We start from the raw sequence: 18,197 nt of genomic DNA on the forward strand, positions 1-18,197 counted from the left end.
TAAAGGTTTGGAGTAAGGGATGTTGAAGGATGGGTAGGCTGAAGATACAGCAGTGGGGACAGCTATAAAGCACAGAGGAAAAGGAAAGTGTTGGACAGCAGGTAAGGATATTGCCATTCAATCAAAGGATTAGAAGAAAATTCAAAACATATGTTTTGCCTAATCTTCATTTGTATTGCTGCTCTACAAAATGCTTGTTCTGAATCACAGCTACAGGACTTTCATGACTAACACCAATCACCAGAACAGCTTTCCAAAGAGGTGTTATTTTAGTGCATGGAAGAATTCTTGTGGTGAATTTATCACCAGTGTTGCCATTAGCTCCATTCATTAAACTGATGAGCAGAGCTCTTGCCCTTCAGAGTTGAACTGCCCATAGTAAAGGCATTTACCAGTTTAATCAGAATTTGAATGCCCTGAGGGAATTGCCTTAGGTCACTTTTGGATTAGAAATATGGAGTTAGTGGGAAAGACAAGGTAACAGATGCCCCAACAACAGGAATGGAAAGAAAGATGGCTTATAAAAATGTGTGTGAGCAAGGACTTGAGACCATTTGGAATGAGGGCTGTTAATGAAGCAGTGAGTGAAAGAAGTTTAATCCTGTAGGCAAGGAGCCTCTTCTGGGCCTTTCCTGTTTCTCCTCCTGTAACTAGAACAGTCCACAGGATTCTCCCTGTCACTTTGGTGGGACAGTACTCTGGAAGGATGAATCTACATCTACAGAAACCTGTCTACTGGCTGTTAAAGATCCATAAAACATTATGGGGTTTACCATTTGTCATTTGATAAAGAGGTATTTTAGTATCAGTGTGCTCAAGGAAAAAAAGCAATAAATTCACTGATATGTCAGTTGCTATGCAAATAGAACAATAAAAGAAGTAAAAATGATTAGGAAGCCACTAGACAGAAAATAATAAATTTCCTCTGTAGCCTAAAGACAGACTGCCTTAGGCCTCCAGCTATGTTAGCTTAGATTACAAGCAAAAGCATAGCTTGGGCTTTTTGACAGCCTCAGCGAACTTGTTTGGCCCTTGTTTCCATTACAAATATATAATAGATAACATCCTTTTTAACAGCTGCACAGTCTAGTACTCCCACAGCATCCAAGCATATCCTTACAAGGTCCATTTATGATCACTAGTAAGCTTTACCACTGCAGAATTCCAGTGTTTTGAGTTCCACATAGTATGATGTTCTTCATAGAAGGGTGGAATTGTTGCGAATGAACAGGCATAAGATCATTTCTTTCTGGTTTTACTTTTTCAGTTCCTAACTGTGCATAACTACGACACCCACATTGCTCAGCACCTAGCAGGGATGGAGCAGAGCCTCAGCGTCATGGATAAGGTAAATCCAAGGGAACCACCACATCTGAGAGACACATAGATATATAGATATAAATATAGATATATCATGTATTTGTCCATCTGGCTTTCAATAGTTTCCTCAGCTTGAGCTGTGCTGTCTACAGCAGCAGCTCTCTAGTGTTTGGAAGCAGTCATCACACATGGATTGCTGCAGAGATGAAGCCTGTCTTCTTGCTCTGTTACTAGAATTAAATACTTTCCTACCCTGAACATCTGAATGCAGATGTGCTAATCATTTCTTACACAGCACTGCCTATAAAAGTCACTCCTCCATTTCTAATGAAGCATTCTTTCCATCTTCAGTGTTTAATGTTTCTCTCCAGGAGCACCAGCCTGTTCAAAGTATCCTTCCCCTTTGTGTTCAAAATAAGAGACACAACAATCTGATTTGCTGGCTACTTCATGTATTTCATCATTCAAATTATGACTGTCTTTTTTTTAAAGTGATTTCACTGAATTTTCTCCAAGTTGTGCTAGTTGGCATCAGCTTCCTCTTCGAGCTTTTGTATTTATCTTGTCCCTTTACAGCCCATCCATCAGCTTCAGCAGCTTAGAGCATGTCCTTAACTCACTGATTCCAGTGACTTCCTTTTCTCCCTTTGCCTTTCAAGTTTTATCTTTAATATCTCTTTCTACCTGACCTATACCTCTTTATTCCTTGGCTGCTCCTTAAATTAGAACTCCATTAACTGAGAAACCATGTGTGAAAGACACTTTCCAAAGCAAATCTTATCATGTGCTACTAGTCAATTCAACATACATTAGAGTTTATCAAGGTGTGACACAGTGCTTAAAATTATAATTTTTTATAATTATAAATTTGTCTGAACAGTTTTTGTATGACCTCATATATTTGCTTTATTCATCTCAAAATGGACAGTTGCACAAGAAGAATGTGAAAAACCACCAGAAAAAAGTCAGAGAGCTGAAGAAGTGCATCCGTCTGAAAGAGCAGGAGAACTACGAGCTCAGCCTGCAGCTGAAGGAAATGCTTGTCTCTGTGTCAGAAAGGATGCACATCTTCGAGGCAGCTGGTGAGTCCAGTGAGGCACTTAAGGCACAAGCAAAGAACATTCAGAAAATAACTGCAAGGCTGGACAGTGCTGTTCTCCACCATCAGCTGAGGGACAAGGAATGCCTGTCTGTTATGTATTTACACAATGAGCAGAGTCCTTCCTGCCAAAACCTACCCTGGTTACTGAAGAGTTACCTGGAGACTCTTGTGGCTCTGGTAACCAAAGCTAGCTGAATTCCTGGAAATGTTCAAGTCAAAATATTACAGTCAATAATGACTTCATTAGGCAAATGATTTCATTTTTTTCTGAGAGCTGTTCAATGGGCTTCTTTCCACCCTTCCAAGAGAACAGAGAAAGTAATGTGTACCTAAGAGTAGTATTCACTATTAGCAAAACTTACAGAGATCTTTCCACTAGTGGAAAACAGTCACAGATTTGCAACACGGTGGATACTTGCTAGAAGCTAAAGAAAGCATGCCCAGTGCCTTTTAGAAATACTTTGCTTTATTCAGTACTATAAAGGCTCTTAAGCCCAACTGTGAGCCTTTTTTAAAATGCTTGCCTATTTATACAGAAATTGGAATAACCCCAGGACAGGTCCCATGTGGACTACATCCCCTATGAGCACAGGCTAACACTAACACTTTGTTTTCTGCAGACACACGGGATATTTCTGAAAAGATCACAAGGCAGCGTTACCGAGAGATTGTGAAGCAGAAATATCTACGGAACCTTATAAGGGAACAGGAAAAACAGCTTGCAGTTCTTCAGTCAGAACTTGAAAGTTGGAATCCAAGAACACTCCATATTATTTAAAAATCAGAGATTAATAATAGATTAATAATAACATGGTCTTATCTAAGGGAAAAGAGTTTTGACAGCTGATTCTTCTCCCTGAACTTTTCTTTCCACAAATTGTTTCTTCTGTAATTCCTTTAAATAACTTCCATTTGAAAGATGCATAGTTGTCTGATTTGTATTTTTTACACCTGATCTTAACCCCGTTATATTTCAGTTGATGAGATTTATTTCTACTGGTTTTATTATATAAACCATATAGCTCATTATAGAAAACAGCCATGTATGCAAGCTGGCCCCATCCCAAAGGCAGCTGTGCCTTATTGTGGTATAATCACCCACAGCCAGCAGGAACTGTGGCTGCTGCCATGGGCAGAATCACAGGAAAACCAGGTTTGGAAGCATCTGGCCTCCTGAAATAGTTGCTGGCATCTTCCACCCATTTACACTGTGGTGCAATGTATTTTCCTGCCAGCTCCTTCCACGACAGCTAAGAAAAATAAAGAACCCATGATAAAGTTAACTACTGCTGGAGCCTGATCTACCTTCTCGGGCATTCCCCCTGCTTTTTATTTCTCTGCTCCATGGTGTGGGTCAATCCTCCTCCTTTCATAAAAGTCACATGACATTTTAACCCATTTCATTGTGAGAGCAACAACAGCTTTGATATCTTAGCTTAAAATTCTACTATGTCAGTTGTGATCCTGTACATGTTTTTTGCTTTGCCATCTCTAATTGGGATTTGTAAGGATTCTAATTACATTTCACTAGAAGACCTTTTGTCTTCTGCTGAAAAAGAAGCAGCATCATTCCAACTTCAGGGAAGATAACTGTCTTCTTCACCAGGCACCATCATCTTTTTGCACATGCCTAAAAAGGCACAGAAACAGTGCTTTAATACTCAAAATGTGATTTGCAATAAAGGCTGTTCTGCATTAATTCTTCCTGGACAGCAAGAGTCAGTATTCTTAAGAGCAAATTGTAGGTACAGGCTGAAGTCTAATGAGCCTTACCAATGGTTAAAAGGTTCTGTATGATCTTTGATTTTCTTTCTCTTGAGCTGTCTAAGAAATTACTCCCTTATAAAGGTAACAGGATATAGCACCTGCAAACAAAAAAGGTAGGGTATAACCAGTAAGAAAACAAGAGTCCTAGCAGGGAGAGTTGTATAGTCATTAAGATTTATGTATTGTTACACTTGAGAAGCAGTGATTTTAGGGCAAATAAAAAACAAAAGGTACCATAATGAAAAAATAAGCAATTTCAAGTTAAATAAAAACAACTTTCAAAAAAGGCATTTGTTGGAGAATAAATGGAATTGTAAAGATTTATTCAGCTTTATGATGCTGTATTTGAAGCAATCCCATTAAACAAGGCCTTGTTTTTCTTATTTATTTGAAGAGAGAAAACACCTTGGCTCTAGATGTAGTAGAATAGAAAGCTGGTTTCAATTTTCTTGCCTTCCCTTCTATTACCTCAGGCTGTGGCAGAATGCTTATGAGACAGCAGCTCTGCAGAGACTGTCTGGACCAGAACCTGAAAGCAACTGCATTATGACATGTTTTCCTCAGTAGGAGTTAAAGCTAGTGAAAACATCTTAACTGATTTTCATGATGGTAATATTCCCGAAAACATCTTATCTCAGCTCTGGAATATTACCATCATGAAAATCAGTTATCTTCACTTAACTCACAAAATGCTGTCATTAGCACCAGGAAGACATGTAAAATGGGTGTATCTATAAACAAACTGCACTCATCCCCATCTGAACATAAACAGAATTGACAATTTGAGTTATTTGAATACAAGTAACCATGCAGAGACTAATAAAAAAATTGACTTCTTTCTACCTGTTAAACGATGACTTTATTTTTAATAAATAAAAATTCACTGACCAAGTCATTAAGCCAGATTCTCCAAAACATCACCAGTTTGATTTCTTTTCCATTAAGTAATGCCTTTTACAGTGCCTACTGTATGTATGCACACAGCTTTACAAGTATCTCTGGAGAAAACCTCCTAACCTCAAAGCATAAAGTCCATTGTCTGACCAACACTTCTGACACAATCAGAATTTATTCAGTCTTTTCTGCTTTTGTGTCGGTGCAAAGAAAGCTCTGCAGCTGTAGATTATGCATCTACAAAATCTTCTTCTGTTCTGCTGTAGTGCAGTAACTGGTCTTCTAACCCAAAAGTGTCGATGAGCTGAGTGAGACTCACTTTCTTGCCATCTGCAGAAAAGGCCGATTGCAGCTCATACAGCATCAGCTGGGTGCTACTCCTCCACTTCACTATCAAAGCCTGCAGCTCAGACAGGTTGTTCTGAAATTGGGACAGACAGAAAAAGAGTCATCACCTGCTGACAGCAGATATTCTTACAAAATGCCTTAAACTGAGACAATACACAAGCACCACAGTAAACACCAGTGAGTACTGCCTCACCTTGGATCGATACATCTTCACCATTTTGAGCCTACGAAGCAGCTCTTCCTTCTCCTGCACTTGTTTCTCTAGCTTTACTTTCTCTTCAAGGGACTGTTGCTGACCAAGATCAACCTGTAGCACATCCAAATTCTCTGCTGATCCACAGGGATCACTCTCCTGTGAGGGACTTTTGAAACATGTATGTCCAGTGCCATTTCCTTCCAGGTTTTCAGAACCATCTTGTAACCTGGAACAGTCTGCACTTGTCTCTGGCAAGCATTCAGTGGCAGCACCAGCAGTGTCTTTTTCTTCAGTGTCTATTTTGAGCCGCTTTGCCACTGTAAAATTGGCATTAAATGAACGTCTTGTTTTCCTTAATCGTTCCCTCAGAGCTGCACTCATTTGCTGAAAAAACAAAATCAATAAACTCAGAAAACCCAGGCGGTCAGAATATTCTTAAATTTCCATCAAATCTCAAATAACTGTTTAGCAATCATTATTATTTACATAGAATGTGTAATATATTTAACTATCATTGTAAAGCCAGACTTCCTAATTCTCTGTATAGCCTTCACAAACTTGAACAAAGTCAACTTCTTCCTCTCACATGTATTTGCACACACAGTTGCAAGATCTGGAAAGGTGTAGCTCCATATTTTCTTAGACAAAATCCTGTATTCTACTGAGGCAAACTTACTCATCTAGTGTTTGTGTAAAAGAAATATAGAATAAAATTAGCCAAGTTGAAATATGCTATCAATTTCCCCTCTAGTTTAATGGAGATAAGGGTTTAATGGAGGTATGTTCTGTATTCTAGAATATATTAGAAATACCTGTATGGTTTTGACCTGTTCATGCTTTGAGATACTTCACAACCATCTAAAAAGATTTTTTGTTCTTCAAAATAACTATTTTTTATAATCTGTGTCTAACATTTTTATTTATAAAAATGCACTAAAATACTGGAGTGAGGGATTAGTTATGGAATACTTTCAAACCAGGCCTGTCCTGCATAGATCTGGATGCTGAGTGTGACAGTATCACCATTTCACATCCCAGGATAAGACCAAAGCAGAGCTCAGCACTATGGAGAATATACAAACTGAAAGCATTGTACTTTGTTCCACTCAGGCAGAAGTCACAGAAAGTCATCCTGCATGCACAGCAACACAGAAAACCAGGATTTGAGAAAACTGAAGATGACAGGTTAAAAGAAAAAAGCAAAAAAATGCACCCCACACCCTATATAGTATTTAAATTTATTAGTATGACATTGGGTTATGTTGCTCCATCACTTTGTATTCACAGCAAGCATCTGCATTTTCACAGCAAAGTACCCCAGGCGCCTTCCTTACCTTCACAGCCTCCTAGCTAGAGGTGTAAGGTGCCTGTCTCTAGCCTTCCAGCAAGCAGCATCTCAGTGACTTCTGACTCCTGGATGATTTCACAAGCATTTCTGTTACTATGAACAATCATATTATTGGAAAAGTAAGAAGTTTTCATACCTGTTTCCCTGAACTGGTCCCCTCTGCAGGTGGTGCCCCAGAATCCTTTGGAGTACTGCACAAAGATGGCAATTTATCCAGCACTGACTCTTCCATCTCAAGATGAATAGCTGTTTCTGTTAAATGACAGAATGAATTATGGTGTCATTGTCACCTGATTATAATGAGCCCTTGGTTGCAGAAATGAGTAAAAAGCTCTAATATTAAATTCTAAGGCTTATTTTCTAACTGGCATGTTCAAAAAGGACATCTGCATAAGTTACACAACTGTTTCATGTGCTAAGTAACATCTTGCTTTGCAAACAGCTTTTCTTTGAGAGGATGCATGACACTACTAACTGCCATAAAATCCTTTACTATCCATTTTATATATTATTATCTCCCTCACTCCTAAAGCTCTGTGGAGCCAGGATGGTTTTTGTTGTCCACAAATATAAACAATTAATCTTTTCTATAGAACAATATACTTGGGTATCCAGGTCTCTGAAAACAATCCAGTCTCATTTGATCCTTCTGGGGGTGCTGCTTAAAAAAGTAATTACTCATACAGGTGGAAGTTTTGATTAACAGGAAACATCCCAAGCTCACTCAGAAAGGCTCCTTAATTAAAATGGTTAAGTCACACCTCCCAGCACGAACCAACTTCAAATCAATTTGGCAATGCTTAATTTCATTTAGCAATTGTGAACCACCTACTAATGACCAGAATGCAGCTGGAAAATCAACAGCTATACCTCCACTCACCTGCAAATTGCAATTACAAGTTTTGAAACAGAAGCCTCTCAAGAATAAAATCCTGCAAACCAAAACTAGGCAACAGAGGGCCGGCACAAGGGGCTGCCTCTTCACAGGTGAAAACCGCCAAAGCTTCAGTATGCCAGAACCTTAATAGCCCAGCAACCCTGGTCTTCCTGGCTTGATACCAAAGGATGGAGGTCCTCATTTATCTTAGAAGTCAACATTCCTCCCCAGCTGTTCAAAATTGGAACATATGGTACTTGATTTAAAAAAAACCACAGACCTTAGCAAAGAGTCTAGTTAATTGGGTATTTTAGCAATCTATCAATTAAACAGGAAGCCCACAGCATCCATTAAATATAATAGAGGTTTAATACTATTATTTATTTTTCTAAGGAAGAGCCTAGAAAAAGCAACATCATTCTTATGCACACTGTATATCACAAATATGTTGTAAGTCTTTCCAAGGAGCAAAATTATTTTAAGCCTAAGAGATAGCTTTAAAAACCCAAGCAATCCTATGATTCTCTGCAAATTCGTCTTTAAATGACCATAACTAATACTTTTTCCACTAGTTTGCTAATGCTGTTACTTGGCAGCATATTCACACACATCTCCTGCACTCTTAAAATCCTTTTCCTGTATCTTCGGCTAAGAATCCTTGGCATTCTCAACCAGTAATGCTGTTCACCACACAAAAAATTCTGTCCGGCAAGAAAATTTGAGTTAGAAGGGGAAAAGACAATTTTGCTTTTCAGTACTTACTTGACTTTTGCACTTTGAGTAGTCTGTAACTACGTCCTCTGTTTTCTTGCTTATAGCTACGTCATATAAAGGCACTCACTCCTTTTACTGTCTCAACAACAAAAGGCTCTATTAACACTCAATACTTTTAACACTCTATTAACACAATACCATTAACACTAAAGCTTTGCCTTGCTAGTTTTCCACCCGCAGAGAAGCAGGATGAACGCTGGGCAGACCATAGGCTCGGCCACAGACCTGTGAAGCTCGTGCTGAGGTGCTACACCCCAGAAACGCAGCCACAACACCGACTCGCAGGGCTGAGGAGCAAAGTGAGGCCCCTGGGGGAGGACAAACCCCAAAGGAGCCGGGAGAAAGAGGAAAGAACCCGGCGGAACCGCCCTTCCCGCGGAGCCTTAGGGGGATTCCGGTCCCGGTCTCGGTCCCGCGAGTGGCAAACGCGGAGCGTCCCCTGGGGCCTCGTAGGCTTTCGTGTTGCATCTGGGCTTGCCAGGTGGTGCTGTGTCTCTTAGGCCAGCGTGGGCCCGCCACCCATGTTTGAGGTCTGGGCCGAGGTCAGATGTCACCTCACAAAATCAGTTAGGATGAAAAGATCATCGAATCCAACCTATGACCCAGCACCACCATGTCAACTAGACCATGGCACCAAATGCCATTGTTCAGTCTTAAACACTTCCAGGGGTGGTGACTCCAGGAGCTCCTTGGGCAGTCTGTTCCAATTCCACTTACCATTTCTGTGAAGAAATTTTTCCTAGTGACCAACCTAAACCTTCCCTGGCCTAGCTGAAGACGATAAGACAATGTCCCTGGAAGTGTCCCTGTGCCAAGGAGGGGGATTCTGGCTCAGCATGGATAGCACAATAGGCCCTTTTGTCACAGCCATGGAACTACAGCTCTCCACCTCAACCTGCAAAAGCCTTTATCCCAGGAACTGTCTCCTCACATAAGTGGAAAAAGCGTAACTGAGGGACTTACTGGGAGATGTGTGACCTGAGTAGCACTGTCATGGTTGTGGGAAAGAAGAGAAAATGAAGAAATTTGACTGGAGAAACAGGGAGATTGTGACCGTGACAAGGAGCAATCCCAGCTGTGGCTGCGCTGTGCAGTTCAGGGTTAGAGAGTTCCCTGAAACTCAAAGATGCTGCTGAAGCAAGAGTGATCTTCCATCTCTATCAGCTGCACACCTGGCTTCCCCATGTGGATTTACTTTTCTCAAAACTGATTTGTACAAAATGTTTTTCAGTTGTAACAGTCAGGACTGATAGGATGAGCTGAGGAAGCCATAGCAACGACAGCTCCCAGCCCTTAGGGATGGTGTCCCTGTGGTTCCTCCACACTGCCCACAGCCGAACAGCCCCGAGCTGTGCCTCGATGCCTCACGCAGCTGTGCAGAGAGCTGCACGTGGGGTACAGGCACCCACATGCCTGGATCATGCCCTTGGCTTGTGTGTCAGGACTGCATTAATTTCCTGCCTGGTTCGTCCTCACTGCTGCAGATGAGGACACTCTATTTTCTCTTCACCTTGTGTAAACCCTATGTCTATTGAGACCAGAGACAGTCTTGAGCTGAGAGGTGAGTAAGCATTGAGTGTTGTAGGTGTGATAACATGTTAGCAGTTGCTGAGGTTTTTACCATGAGTTTTCATAGATTCACACACTTCAAAGAGGATTTGACAGGGTTGATAGCACCCTTTTACTTACCTACAGTAAAGGGTATTAAAGCATTCAAAGCCCATCTGCAACAAGCTGGTTTGGGAAATCTGAGAACTTGAGGCCTCAAGGTTACACCTTGTATAAGATTTTATCTGTGGGTAAAATTGATTTAGAAATAATCTCAGTAGCAAATGTGGGAATTTACCTTATGTGGTGTTGTACTATGGTTTGTAACCATGTACCAAAAAAACCCTGTTGAACAATACCCCACGTGTTGAGGCAGTTTGGAAGCATTTTTTAAATCTGCCTCTTTTTGGGGTTTGAGTTTGTTTTTTAGCCCTTTAATTTAGTGTCATAAATATTTTAATTTTTAAATATGTTAAAAATAGACTCCTGGTTGCAACAGCAAAAGTGCTAATAGAACTTCTGCTGCAAATTTATAAAGAAGGCTGGATCTCAGATACTCTGGAGCTTTGTGATGGCATGTCTCCAAGTTCACAGAGTATTTCCTTCAATCTCAAGGATGGTCCCTACTTTAAATTACTCATGCTCTGTTGTACAGACATGTTAACAGATGAGTTGCACAAGAAAAACAGCAAGTTTGAGATTTTAGATCATTTGCCAGGTGAGATTCCAGTAAGATTTTACAGGAACATAACACATGAAGAAGTCATCCTGTGCATTATCATTGCCCTTAATTAGAGCAACGCCCGTGTGCCCCACCCCAAGTGAGATGACAGATTGTTTGGGACTGGGAATACAGAGCAATGGTGCCACATGTTGGGTGTGTGAGTTTAGTGTGCTACATCTAGAGTAGAGGAAAGGAAATATTGTCATCAGTATTCACTAGTGGGCAGTGACTCTAGGAAAAGGTCTTGTTCAGGTTGGTATTAAGTGTTTAGCTGTGTTTACTCCATTTACTTGTGAATTTACCTGGTGTTTACACAGTACTGCAAAAACACGGCTCACCCAACATTTGGCTGGAAGCCTCTGACAGAGCTGGCAACTGGAGTCTCATCAGGCACTATCCAGTATTTCTATTGCAGAAACATAATAGTGATGGATATTATGTTTTCTTCAATTGGCAAGCCAGATTCAGACTGAAACCTTCCTCTCAAAAACTGCTCATCTGTTTCCCTTGAGGAAAACAGATTATCCATGTGTCATTGATTCTGGCATGTTTATGGCCCTCTGCAGAGTGTTTCTCATGCTGTTCAGCTAAGATCATCGGTATGTGCACACAGTAGAACATTCATAGCAATACAGTGTTTATTAAGCACTGTAATGCTATTGTTTGATTTCTTTGATTTCTCTTGTGACAGAATAGTTTGGGGTAAGCAAAATAATTGAAAAAAGTGTAGGAAATTCTGCACTGGGCAATAAAATTATTGATCTCTATTTGCTGAACATACCACTTCCCGTCAGAGAAATTAGTTTCCCCAAGGAACCAAAAGGAAAATGTGCTCCTTGGTTTTATTTTCTTTGGTATTTTTGTGTTGACATTTTAGTGATCAGATTATTTTTTCTTCCAAGTGTACACCAGTCTGGCTGCACAGTTGAAAGATATTATCTATGTACCCTGTCAATTATCTTGTGGTACCAGAAGAGCACTGGGGCTGACACATCAGTGTTCTCAGGACAATGACATGTTTTAATTCCCCTATGGGCATCCTGTGTAGTAGCAAAGCCAAAATGGGAAGTAATAGTAAAGGATATTGGCTTTGAGTTTAGAAACTCCAGTTTGAGCTTTATGGGTCCTTCTCTTCCAGAGTGTCAGGGGCATCACAAGACTTCCATTTAGCATTTTGCTGGGCACAACAACCAGGCCTTTTCCCCCTAAACATTGCCACTGAGTATCTGGGATGTTAGTCAACACGTCTTAAGGCACATATGTGTTACCCCTTCTCTCATTTTCTGAAATCTGTTGATCTTGTTTAAAGCCAAGTGATGTATCCTGATGCACGAGGTACACTCTGCACTGTCTGCATATTCTCCCTTGCCTGGGGCAGGAGGGTGGGGTGCTTTTATGTGCCTAACCACCAACTGCTGCAGAGAGTTTTAAAACCCTACCTACTTCTGCATCAGCCTAGGGCTGTGGTTTTGCTGGCTGCAATTCACTTCTCTGAAAGATGTTCTGACTTGCTTATAGCCACGTAGATATACCAAGGGAAGGACTTTATAGACCAGCTGGAGTAAAACCAGTTTACTATAACAAAACTTGTCCTTGGGAGATGGATTCTGCTCTCATAATGGTGCAAATGGCCAGTAACTAAAAGTGAAGTCTCTAGAATGACATCAGCATAAGCTAAACCAAAAGTAAATTTTTTTTGTCTGCTTTACATCTGTGGCTTGCAATTCTTGAGGTACCTGTCTTGAAAAGAAAAACTGCCTGGATTTATTGTAGCTGAGGGGCACAGCAATTTGCCATTACAAAAGATAATGTAAGAGCCAGATGAGATGAGCAGTGTAGTTCTCACTGCTGCGTGTGTGAATAACCAAGTGGGTGAGGCACGGTGCTAATAAAAGGGGTCAGCATACGATTGTCTCTTATTTCTGTGCCTGTGGGATCTTCTCTGACATAACAAGTCAAAGATTACAGTGTGAAGTCTTTATGAGACTGTAGCAGACGAAGGAAACAATAAACAGACCTTCATTGTTCTTGTCTTTGCTGGAGAACTGGTTGATCATTATTTTAAGAAAATTCAAGCCTTTTAAATCTAAGCCCTTGCCCCAACTAGTCCCCAGTACAGCTTTTGCCATCTCTGATGGTCTGAGTACATTTTTGTGTTAAAAGTATTTTAATTGTAACAGAGCTTCAAGAGTTGTTTTTCTCATATACCTGTTATAAGAGTTCACTCTGTGCTGTGTGCACATAACTCTTGGGTTGCTCACATTTATCTGTACGCTGGAATTGGTGAAGCTGAAAAAGTGAACGTGGTTTATTTGCAAGCGCAGACAAGCTGCTTTGAGCAGTTACCTGTAGTTTGGAGGCCTTCGTGGGACCCAGTGTATTAAAGTGGTGTACCAAATAAGTCGTCCAGTGAGCATGTAAGCAGAGATGGAGACTTCTCCTGTTTCCTGAACTTCTGGTGGTTTCCCTGTTGCTCTGAGTGCAGACATGAGTGACCAGTGTTCGTCATCATCTCAGCAGCACCACTGGTTATTTTTTTGTTTTAGAATTACCATTCTACTGAGCACACCCTACCAAACTGCAGCATCAGCAGGCAAAGTTTAAAAATAAACTTCCTCCCTGGAAATTAATTAGATCGTTTACCTGAGGCTAGAGAAAGCCTTATAAAGTAAAATTTTAGGAGTCTTTTCCTGAGGATGAAATATTAAAATGCTCGTCGTGGCTGTTTTCCATCTCTTATACTGCTGAGAATGAAGTCATATCTAGAGGGCTGAGATTTCAATGTGGCAGTGTTATTGGGCACTACCACCACCTTATGTGGCAAATCAGGCTCACAAGTGAGTGAGAGCTGGCTTAAAGCTCTCCCCTGGTTTCCATACAGTTAATGACCAGTGTAACGTTTCAAGTGTGCATGATTGTTGTGAGATGGGGGGATATGTCTGTCGAATATTTATGCAAACCAAATCACATGTCTAAGGACAGCTGCCTCAGAATTGTGAGGCTGGCAATTCACCAAAATTTGTGAGCAAGTATGAAACTGTCACTTCTTAAAGTAAAGGTTGAGGCAAATTCTTAAAATTCAAAAGATTTAAGATACTCAAAACCAATAGGAACTCAATAAATACTCTTTTATCATCCCTTCTCCCAAAATACTCAGCTAAAGGGAAGACAACATAATTGTCTTCAGTGCCATTTCCTTTAGCAAGTAAAATGGACAGTGAAGCTTCTTTGACTTCTGCCTTTTTCTTGAGTGAAATATGCTGTTTATGCTCGTCATGGCTTGTTAAAAAATAAATTTTTTATGACCTGTATTGCTTTTTAAAGCAATTTCAGTGCAAATTCAGTTCATATTCCTATCTGAAATAACTGTGTTTTAAGCCTTTTTCTCTACACAGAAGTGTACAGAAAGTATACAGAAATATACAGAAAGCTTTACTGATGAGTGTGTAATATTTTCTTACAACCTCTGGGGGTTCAAGTGACTACTGTCATATTATTTTTACTGTTGTTGTGTTGTCTTCCTGCGGAAAGGCAGCTTAGCCCTTGTGACATTTGAAGTCATTCAGAAAGTTCCTTCTGAACTGAAGGGAAGCAGAATCTGTTGTCCTGATGGAGCTTTAGTGGAAGCGTGGCATATGGAGTCAGCTAATGTTATTATTTCATGTGGTGCTGAGGATACTGGAATTGCAGCTGCCTCATGAGTGTGTTTCACACTGTGTGGGAAAGCCACCAGTCTCAACACATTAACACAACAGTATTTTGGGTGAAGAACATTTGTCTTAAGTGGAGTGCAGGAGCACTGAACTGGTGCTAAGTGAACCAAGCTAGGGAATGCCACCTGCTTTAACTGATGGGATGTTTTCCCTTCAGTATGCCAGGTAACTTCAAGTCTTTGTCCTGGTTGCAGTGACCTCCACCACACACTTCAACAGACACTGAACAAGCTCTCTTTGTCATCAGCCTCTTTGATGACAGCCATGCCATACCATATTACATGACACTCCTGAAATGAGAAATCTTGCAGTTCATTCACAGCTGAAAGAGTTATTCTGGTTTTGATGCTTTAAAGTTCAGTGCATTTTTTCCTTGAGTTAATTACAAGCATTTCATGGGTAACATATGCCAGAATAAGCAATTTCATCACTGTTAAATGCATGGTGGTAACTCAGCACATGGGTATGCACTGACAAGTTTTTTCTTGAAAGGCTCCTCAGGATTTAGATGGGCAGATAGATCACTCTTAATTTTTACATGGTGTACATCCTGCCTGTTCTTGAGACTGTGAAACTGGGCATGGATAGTCTTCAAGCTGTTCACATGATGTCTGGATAGGAAGTCTTATGTGGGATTCATTTTCCTAGGATCAACAGTGCACATATGGGTATACACTGCTTAATCATGTGTGACATGTGGGTGCAAAGATTAATCATGGATATCATCATCTCCTCCCTACAGTTTGCTCTGTTTGGTGACATGTTTCTTTTCCATCTCAGTGAGTAATTCTGGGTCAGACTTTTTTTCCTTAAAGCAGGATTCTAACTATGTAAAATCAAGCCTAGAAGCTGTGAAACTCTCTGGCTTAACACTTCCTAGTCCTAAGGTTTTCTCCCAAATACCACTAGAATGCAAGAGCTACTTCTGCTTTACCTAACCAGTTAATGTGCCTGGCTGTAACTGCTGATTTTCAAAAGATCTGTTTAACAACACAGCAGGAAAAACAAAGCAGAAACAAACAAAAAAAGGGCAATAGATAGAGCTAAGAAAGTACAATGAGAGGAGTGTAGGGGGATAGAATATAAAAAAATAAAGATAGTGTAGAAACTAATCTTTCCCCTAAGGAGTTGCAGCTGGGCCAATTATCAAAGATCAGGAACAGGCCTGACTTTAATGGGCCATAGCTGTAACTAATGAGAAGAAGAGTGCTATAAAAGAGTGGGTTTGGGTGGTCAAGAAGGGAACTGGAGTCAGTTGGCTGCTTTATGAAGACTAAAGAGTTGGTGCTCTGAGGAGCTACCTACAAGAACCACCAAGAAGCTATGAAACCTTTGTGATAAGGGGATAACAGTATGGAACCCCTGCAATAATATAACAACAGAGAAGGATCTCTTCCCCAGAGAGACTGTTTGTGCCAGTATCTGTTACTGAAAGGTCTTGGTGTTTTACCTTCTCAAGGAGTTTCAGGCTCCATTTAGTACAAATAAATAGTGCTCCTTACCTATATCCAGCTTCTCAGATAAACATGGGTATATCTTGCAGGCAAGAAGTATAAATACATCTCAAAAGCCAACACTGAGAGAGATGCTGCAATCTTATGCTGTCAGAGTCGCTGCGTAGCACTGCCAGGAAAACTGCAAATGAAGAAATTACCCTTTCTGCTCAGTGCTGCAGCCAGATCTTCATCAGCTCTGCCAGCCTCTTTATTCTAGATTTTTCACAGTCAAACCTGCAGTCTGATTTTGATGCCAGCCAGCCTGAAGTACAGCGCTCTGAAGAGTCCACCAAGCAGTGGAGAGGCTGAAAGAACCTCAAGAAGCTAAATAATCAATAAGTTTTCCTTTTAATCTAAGTTCTAGTCCACCAAAGATTGATTGCCATGCATGTTGCCAAGCCTCAGGAGCAGGCCAGAGGGGTGAAGTCATTCAGTGATGCACTTTTATAATTTGGGTGTGTTACCAAGAGAATGGGAGCAATACCAGTGAGGAAGAACATGATAAAAAAGATGTGGCTCATACATATTCCTTACAAAGAAGTATTTACTTTTTAAGGTAAACCTACGTGCAAGAACCATCCCCACAGATACGATGGAGAAGTTGCAATGATTTACCATCCAAATGTGGAGGATCAAACCTCGCACTCTTGAGGTTACCATGACAAACTCTATTGCAGCTGTTAATTATTGCTGCATTTATTTTTTAAACAGCAAAACCACATGGGCCATTTTCATCTTAAGCTTAGATGATGATTTTATATCAACAACTAATTTCATTAATTAATTTGTAAGAATTTTGTTCACCTGCATAATTTGGGCAGAAGAAGGGTAAGTAAAGGGAGGTAAGATTGAATGCTCAAGTGCTTTTTTTTTTTTTTGTGGGAAGCAGCTGTGTAGGAGATTCAGCCTTCTTCAGTGTTTTGGTCTGTTAAAGCCATTGCTAGAATTAATGCAGCTGTACTCCACTATTCCCTTCACAATTATGTCCCACAGCCATGTTCAAACTGTGCTGTAGGTAATTAAACTGTGACTTCATCAGCTTAGGTGGAGGAATCCCAAGGGGTGGTTACCGGATCAGGAAGGTTTTCATGAAAAGATGGGTGTGTGTTCAGAGTATCTTTAGAATATATTCCACAAAGGAATGTTAAGTGTATTTTTCCACTGATTTTACAAAATGGAGATCCTAAGTAAAGTATTAAAAAATGTGTTGAAGGGACACTCTTAGTACATTCTTCCTAATTCTTTAAAATACTGTTTGCATTTGTCCCTGACAGTTCCTGAATACTTGACACAGACATATTCTATGAATATTGCACATTCACACAATGCACAACAAGCAGTTTTGTTGTGTTGGATCATACATTTGCTTATTGCTAAGTTGTTTTTGTGTTGGGAACTGTAGATTTTTTATCATGCACTTGACTTCTATTGCTTCTAGATGCTGGTCTTTTTTTACCTGTTTGTTGTTCATTCATTGTGCAAACACTATGCATTAGTTTTAGGAAAAGCTGAAGGATTCTGCTGACACTGGAAATAGCTACAGTTAAGTAAACAGAACAGAAGTAGGAGCGTGTAATTCTAATAGCCCCTTTAACACCAGCCCAGCCATGGTTCACTGCCCTCCCACCTGTGAGCTAATTGCTCTTGACTCTGGCAGTTGCCTAGTCTCTGTTTCCATTCCATCTTATTCCCACTTGGTCTCTGTCTGCCTGAGTTTTCATTATAATATTTTATGCACATGTATTGGCTTGTTGATTTCTTTATGTTTTGCTTGATTGCATACACTTGGCATGTGTCAGCTGCCACAGATGCTGTTCTGCTACATTTTGGGTACTCAGATGGAGGGGATTGAACCTCTTCATGGATGAGGATATGTGTGTGTATCAGTGTCTCACTGTGCAATAGGTATTGGGCATAGCTGTTTATTAGCAAATGAATTTGGTTCCAGACATTTTAAGAACACCAGTGTCCAATACACACTGTTCATGCCTACCCTTTTAAGGAAATACCTTACAAAACTAGAAGTTAAGCACTGCCTGCTGGTCAGGTAGATAAGGTTCACAACAGTTTGGCACTGCTTGCTTGTCCTT

General features: G+C 40.4%; 2 protein-coding genes across 5 annotated transcripts in view; one reads left to right on the forward strand and one right to left on the reverse strand.

Annotated features, from left to right (window-relative positions):
- CFAP43 (cilia and flagella associated protein 43) overlaps window positions 1–4,475 on the forward strand; it is a 42,416-nt gene extending 37,941 nt beyond the window's left edge. The window contains exons 36-38 of the mRNA XM_031061316.1: window positions 1,268–1,348; window positions 2,249–2,402; window positions 3,043–4,475. Coding sequence (XP_030917176.1) covers window positions 1,268–1,348; window positions 2,249–2,402; window positions 3,043–3,200 — 393 coding nt within the window. The 3' untranslated portion in view covers window positions 3,201–4,475. The remainder of the gene's footprint in view (window positions 1–1,267; window positions 1,349–2,248; window positions 2,403–3,042) is intronic.
- A 554-nt stretch (window positions 4,476–5,029) lies between these two features.
- On the reverse strand, window positions 5,030–8,994 carry SFR1 (SWI5 dependent homologous recombination repair protein 1). 4 transcript variants are annotated; one of them, XM_031063980.1, is made up of 5 exons: window positions 8,852–8,994; window positions 8,615–8,701; window positions 7,112–7,227; window positions 5,625–6,011; window positions 5,030–5,504 (listed from the first exon to the last, which is right to left on the reverse strand). In XM_031063980.1, the coding sequence occupies exons 3-5, from the start codon at window positions 7,205–7,207 to the stop codon at window positions 5,313–5,315; spliced, it is 675 nt and encodes a 224-aa protein (XP_030919840.1). In that variant the 5' UTR covers window positions 7,208–7,227; window positions 8,615–8,701; window positions 8,852–8,994; the 3' UTR covers window positions 5,030–5,312. The 4 variants fall into 4 exon arrangements, with proteins under 4 accessions (XP_030919840.1, XP_030919848.1, XP_030919835.1 ...); XM_031063988.1 differs by lacking the exon at window positions 8,615–8,701; XM_031063975.1 differs by having other exon boundaries at window positions 8,615–8,994.
- Between the last annotated feature and the right edge of the window lie 9,203 nt (window positions 8,995–18,197).

This window comes from Geospiza fortis, unplaced genomic scaffold (assembly GCF_000277835.1).
Source record: "Geospiza fortis unplaced genomic scaffold, GeoFor_1.0 scaffold130, whole genome shotgun sequence".
Taxonomy (NCBI): Eukaryota; Metazoa; Chordata; class Aves; order Passeriformes; family Thraupidae; genus Geospiza; species Geospiza fortis.

Excerpts from the sequence above, each read along its gene's own strand:
- SFR1 (XM_031063988.1), bottom strand. The coding sequence starts at position 7,207 with ATGGAAGAGTCAGTGCTGGATAAATTGCCATCTTTGTGCAGTACTCCA. Across the intron at positions 6,012-7,111 it reads GGACCAGTTCAGGGAAACAG|CAAATGAGTGCAGCTCTGAG; the intron begins GTATGAAAACTT and ends TTGTTTTTTCAG. Across the intron at positions 5,505-5,624 it reads TGAAGATGTATCGATCCAAG|AACAACCTGTCTGAGCTGCA; the intron begins GTGAGGCAGTAC and ends TCCCAATTTCAG.